The sequence below is a fragment of the Rhinatrema bivittatum genome, chromosome 4, assembly GCF_901001135.1.
Source record: "Rhinatrema bivittatum chromosome 4, aRhiBiv1.1, whole genome shotgun sequence".
Classification (NCBI taxonomy): Eukaryota; Metazoa; Chordata; class Amphibia; order Gymnophiona; family Rhinatrematidae; genus Rhinatrema; species Rhinatrema bivittatum.
The window spans coordinates 170,528,941-170,534,940 of record NC_042618.1 but is presented as its reverse complement, the minus strand read 5'-3'; the positions used below and the strand labels follow the sequence as shown (position 1 = coordinate 170,534,940).

At 52.5% G+C, this 6,000-nt stretch overlaps 1 protein-coding gene across 2 annotated transcripts in view; it reads left to right on the top strand.

Moving 5' to 3' along the window:
* Nucleotides 1–397: 397 nt before the first annotated feature.
* Nucleotides 398–6,000, top strand: part of LOC115090298 (alpha-N-acetylgalactosaminide alpha-2,6-sialyltransferase 2-like) — a 182,701-nt gene continuing 177,098 nt past the window's right edge. The window contains exon 1 of one of the 2 annotated variants that reach the window (XM_029599212.1): nucleotides 398–739. In XM_029599212.1, the coding sequence (XP_029455072.1) occupies nucleotides 612–739 (128 nt within the window). In that variant the 5' untranslated portion in view covers nucleotides 398–611. The remainder of the gene's footprint in view (nucleotides 740–6,000) is intronic. The other variant, XM_029599214.1, reaches the window with a different exon arrangement.

Below are 6,000 nucleotides of genomic sequence, written 5' to 3'. Positions count from 1 at the left end.
TAAAGGGAAAAATTCAATTTCAAATGAAGTTTTTGAAAAGGCAGGGTCACAGCCCTATGCTTACCCTTTGCTTTAAAATAAACTTCCTAGCAGTGAGCTGCAATGAAAACACTCTACAGTAAAATGTTTATTTTCAATATCTGATACATTTTCCTTCATTTACTTTAAATTATAGGCACATTGAGGAGACGGGGAAAATTTGCTTCCCCCTCGTGCAACCTAGTTTTAAGGGCGGCCCGCCCTCCCCCCTACAAAAGTGGGCTCGGGGGGGTCCCAGCCCAGCAGGCACCTTGCTCCAGTCCCGCCCGAGATGAAGGGTCTTGCCTGTCGTCTTGGGCGGGAAGACCTTTGCGGCCTGAGCTCTCCTGTCAGAGAGGTCAGTTGTTGTTAAGTGCAGCTTTACGGAGGCGTGCCCCGGACCCTGGCGATACGGAGCGGGCTGTGGGAGGGATCCGAGGCTGGCAGGTGCAGCTGCACATAACTTCTGAAACTGAAGACGGGCGCAGGTGCCGGGTCAGCGCGGGCAGGAAAGTGCGTGAGCGAAGCCAGCGGGGGGAGGCTGCGGGGCTCAGGAGCCCGCGCGACGCCGGCAGCGGAGGGAGGGGGGTAGGATGAGGCTTTCTTGCAGGGTGCGAGCCCAGAGGCTGAGGTGGGGGGCTCTGCTGCTTCTCACCGTGCTGCTGCTGCTGCTGCTGCTTGTTAGCTACCAGGATGGGATGCTGGACCGAACCTTGCTCAGGTAAGCATCTTCCGGGGTCACTCAGCAGAACCCAAGCAGAGAGAGAGCGCGGACTGCTAAGAGATGAAGACGCACGTGAGCGTGAGCAAGTGCCCGAGTTCCTCTGTACTCGCTAGACCTGCTTATGTCTGCCAGTCCACAAGTGTAGTTATGAACGGATTTCCGTAGTGCACAGCCAGGCAAAGTCCATGAAAGGTCAGGAACCATCACATACGTAGGGCCGGCCATATGTAAGGAAAATAGAAATGGAAGAGAATTTGAATTACAAAAAAAAATAAAAAAAAAATTCAACCCCAGGAGCCAAAGAAGAAAGAGAGTCCCCGGGGTTTGTCAGTCCCTATCATGAAGGGCTTCCTATTTAAAAAAAAAAAAGACCTTGCCAGATATAGAAGGGAGGAATCGAGACCAGGGCACTCAGAGTCAATCAAACACTATTAATGTTGTTAAACTTGTTTAAATACTGTTAAACGTTATTTGGTTTCGTCTCTTGTTAGACGTCCCTATGTATTGTCAGTTCACCTGCATAATGTTTTATGTATTGTTAGCCCTACTGTAAGCCGTTGTGAAGGCCAGTTCCACACAACGGTACATAAAAGCACATACATACATACATACATACATAAATAACTGTGTGAAAGAAAAGGTGACAAGTTAGGATGGGAGGAGGAAAAGGGTCCAAAGCCATAAAGGCACTGAGCGGAGTGGGACCAATTTAAGGGAAATATTCCAGCCCTTTCCTCTGCTGAGACCACGGATTTTTTTTTTTTTCTATTGTTGTAAACCAGTTAGAATGAGGCTGTAAGCGCCACCGGAGAGAGGTGCCTTCAGGAGCACAGATATGTTTGCTGAACAGCTTAGCAAACCTGAAAACATGCTAAAGGTTCATTGCATTTGGTTTACCGAACCCTTTTAACGAGGAGGAGGAATAGCCTAGTGGTTAGAGCAGTGGGCTACGAACCAGCGTTCAAGTTCAGCTGTAGCCCCTTGTGACCTTACTTTATCCTCCATTGCCTCAGGTACAAAACTTAGACTGTAAGCCCTCAGGGGAAAGAGAAATACCTACAGTACCTGAATGTAAACCGATGTGATATCTTAGTTCAAATGTTGGTATATAAATATAATAAAATAAATAAATTGGCATCCTCCTCTGTTAATGCTAATCCATGAAACTGATTATTGCCTCAAATAGACTGAAGTTTCACAATAGTGTATTAATTCCTAACACATTTTCCTCTGTTGTGTAGCCATAACTTGTACAAGAATGTTGACATACCCACACTCCTCTCAATTTCTTCTTCTGTTAACTTCAAACTAGGGATGTGAATCGTTTTTTGACGATTTAAAATATCATCCGATATATTTTAAATCGTCAAAAATCGTTAGGGCCACGATACAATACCAATTCCCCCGATTTATCGTCAAAAAATCGTAAATCGGGGGAAGGGGGAGGGCAGGAAAACCGGCACACTAAAACCCCCTAAAACCCACCCCCGACCCTTTAAATTAAATCCCCCACCCCCCAAATGCCTTAAATTACCCTAGGATCCAGCGGCGGTCCATAGCTAAATCGGGGGAAGGGGGAGGGCAGGAAAACCGGCACACTAAATCCCCCTAAAACCCACCCCCCGACCCTTTAAATTAAATCCCCCCCCAAATGCCTTAAAGTACCCTGGGGTCCAGCGGCGGTCCGAAACGGGCTCCTGCTGTTGAAGCGTGTTGTCTTCAGCCGGCGCCATTTTGCAAAATGGCCACCGCAAAATGGCGGCGGCCATAGACCAACACGATTCGACCGCAGGAGGTCGCTTCCGGACCCCCGCTGGACTTTTGGCAAGTCTTGTGGGGGTCAGGAGGCCCCCCCAAGCTGGCCAAAAGTCTTTGGGGGTCCAGCGGGCGTCCGGGAGCGATCTCCTGCCGCGAATCGTTTTCCGTACGGATAATGGCGCCGGCCATACGCGTATGGCCGGCGCCATTTTCCGTATGGAAAATGGCGCCGGCAGGAGATCGACTGCAGGAGGTCGTTCAGCGGAGGTCCGGAACCCTCGCTGAACGACCTCCTGCAGTCGATCTCCTGCCGGCGCCATTTTCCGTGCGGAAAATGGCGCCGGCCATACGCGTATGGCCGGCGCCATTATCCGTACAGAAAACGATTCGCGGCAGGAGATCGCTCCCGGACGCCCGCTGGACCCCCAGAGACTTTTGGCCAGCTTGGGGGGGCCTCCTGACCCCCACAAGACTTGCCAAAAGTCCAGCGGGGGTCCGGAAGCGACCTCCTGCGGTCGAATCGTGTTGGTCTATGGCCGCCGCCATTTTGCGGCGGCCATTTTGCAAAATGGCGCCGGCTGAAGACAACACGCTTCAACAGCAGGAGCCCGTTTCGGACCGCCGCTGGACCCCAGGGTACTTTAAGGCATTTGGGGGGGGGGTTCGGGAGGGGGGGATTTAATTTAAAGGGTCGGGGGTGGGTTTTAGGGGGATTTAGTGTGCCGGTTTTCCTGCCCTCCCCCTTCCCCGATTTAGCTATGGACCGCCGCTGGATTCTAGGGTAATTTAAGGCATTTGGGGGTGGGGGATTTAATTTAAAGGGTCGGGGGTGGGTTTTAGGGGGTTTTAGTGTGCCGGTTCACGATTTTAATGATTTTCACGATATTCTAAACACCCAAACGGCAACGATACGATTCCCTCCCCCTCCCAGCCGAAATCGATCGTTAAGACGATCGAGGACACGATTCACATCTCTACTTCAAACCACTGTATGGCTTCTTTCAATGCACAATGAGGCACCAGTATCACCCTACAAGAGGCCCTTGTTTCTCCATACATGGCTTCATCAGGGGAAGTTCCTTGTACGTACCGGATCAGTCCAGACTCCTGGGTTCATACATCTGTGCCAGCAGGCGGAGACAGAGAAAGAGAAACTGACACTGCTTTATATCCTGATGCCCCCTGTAGTTCCTCAGTATTTCTCTGTCTCCAGCAGTAGACTGATGCTTGAATCCTGCAGTTGGTCCAGTATTTCTTTTGGGGTTTTTTATTTCTTAATTCTAAGTTGAGCCTGCCTCCCAGGGGGTCGGTGTTGCTTGGAGTAGCCCCTACCCAGTTTGGTTGAGGGGGTGGGGGGGAGCTGGGGGTCAGTGACCCTTTAGTATGCCCACGCCCCAAGAAACGGTGAGGTGCACATCCGGTGGCCTGGATCACTCCCTGTCACGTGTTGGCTCCAAAATTTGATTTTTTTTCCTCACTTTCCCTCCTTTTTAATTACTTAGCTGAACTGAGCTGGGCAGCACTCTTCAGTGCTAGGAGGGAAACCTGTAGTGAGGCTGCTTTCAGAGCAGTAAAGTTTCTGTAAAAAAAATAATTAATAATAATAATAAAGCGGAGTTAGCAGCAGGAGCAGGTAGGACAGATTGCGTCGGCTCTCCTTACCCCCCCCCCCCCCCCCCCCCCCCGCCGGCCCTCCTCCGACGGTTTAAGAGCTTTTTCTCGGGGTTTTGTTCAGCGGGTTTTTTTTCATTTTTGTTTTCCTGCTACTCGGGCTGCTTGCGCCGTGATGGTGAGGGGGGTGGCCTGTCGGGCATGCGGATCAATGCCGGTGCGGCTGAATGGCTGTGGTCTTTGCACGGCGTGCATATTGGGGGAGAGGGTCCCTCGGAGCTCCCTAGGCTGGCGAAATGTAGGAGAGCTCTCCCTACCCCCTTCCCCGATGGCTCAGGGCTCGGCAGTGGCCATGAGGCATTCCGGCGCGGCAACCGCTGGAACGGTGGCCATCTTGGATCCCCCAGCGGTAGAGCCCATGTTTTCACAGCTGGGAGAAGAGACCCCTCCAGTGCTTTTCCCGGTGCTCCCGGGTCCTATTGAGGGACGGGGGCACCAGTGGGGTCCCAGGGGGCACCTTTTTTGCCTCCATCGGATAGTGGGAGGGATCCAGCCCCTTTTTCCTTGGAGTTTGTGCTTTTGATGCACAAAGCTTTTTTAGCAGAGTATGAAGGGACTGTGCCTGGCGGAGGGGGTTTGCAGCCCCCTCCTCTGCTACCGGAGACTGGCGTGTCCCAGACCGGACCCCCCCCCCCAGCTCACAGACCAGCCCCCCCTGGCTTGGTCAGAGGAGGGGGGGTGGAGAGTCAGGGGGCGGTGCGGCGCCCACGAGAAGGGTGCGTTTACCCATTGCGACCCCACAGGGGGATTCCGCCGGCCCAGGGACATCACTGCCTGGTGTTCAGGCAGCGGACCCGGATTCAGTGGATCAGGATGATGATGATTTGGAGGGTCCTGGCAGCAGAGGGGGATGATCCCAAGATTCTCAGGTTGTTCCACAGGGACGAACTTTCGCCACTCCTTCCTCAGGTTTTGGAGGAGCTGGGGCTCCAGGCTTCACCCGATGGATCTTGCAAGGGTGGGGCAGATCCAGTGTTGCGGAGCACGAGGCATCCCTCGGCCGGGTTTCCGTACCATGAGTGCGTTCAGACGGTGGTGGATCAGGAATGGAATTCTCCAGACTCGGGCCTGAGAGTTGGTAGGGCTATGGCTAAGCTTTATACTTTCAATCATCCAAGGGAATGCAGTAATATTTAATCAGTCCCACACTTCAAATTCCATAGAGTCAAATCTTTATTTTGTCATGGCGGCATACTCCATTGCTCAGAGCGGCACAAACTTCAACAAGAGGGGTCTTTGCCAGAACAGACCTTGCAGTTGTTTGCCCTGCCCAAAGTAGACGCCGTGGTCTCCGCCATTACGAAGAAGACAACTATCCCGGTTCCGGGGGGCCATGGCTCTGAAAGACATTCAGGATCGCAAGCTTGAGATTCAACTCAAAAGGATTTTTGAGGTCTTGGCCCTGAGTCTTCGCGCGGCTATTTGTTCCAGCCTTATGCAGAGGGCCTGCTTATGCTGGGTGCAGCGTGCCCAGGAGGAGCAAACCCTCACGGATGCGCAACTGGCTCAGTCGGATTGGCTAGAATCGGCGATTGCGTTTGTAGCAGATGCTTTGGACGATGTTGTCTGGACATCCTCCCGTATTATGAGGTCGGCGGTATCGGCGCGCTGGCTACTCTGGCTCCGCAACTGGTCTGCGGATGTTTCTTCTAAGGCTCAGTTGGCGTCTTTACCCTTTAAAGGTCGTCTCTTTTTTGGAGAGGAATTGGATCAGATTGTGAAGCAGTTGGCAGACACTAAAGTGCCTCGCTTGCCTGAGGATAGGCCTAGGGGTTGGCGCAGTTTTCCCATGCGGCAGCTTTTCTGTACACCTTCCGACTTAATATCAT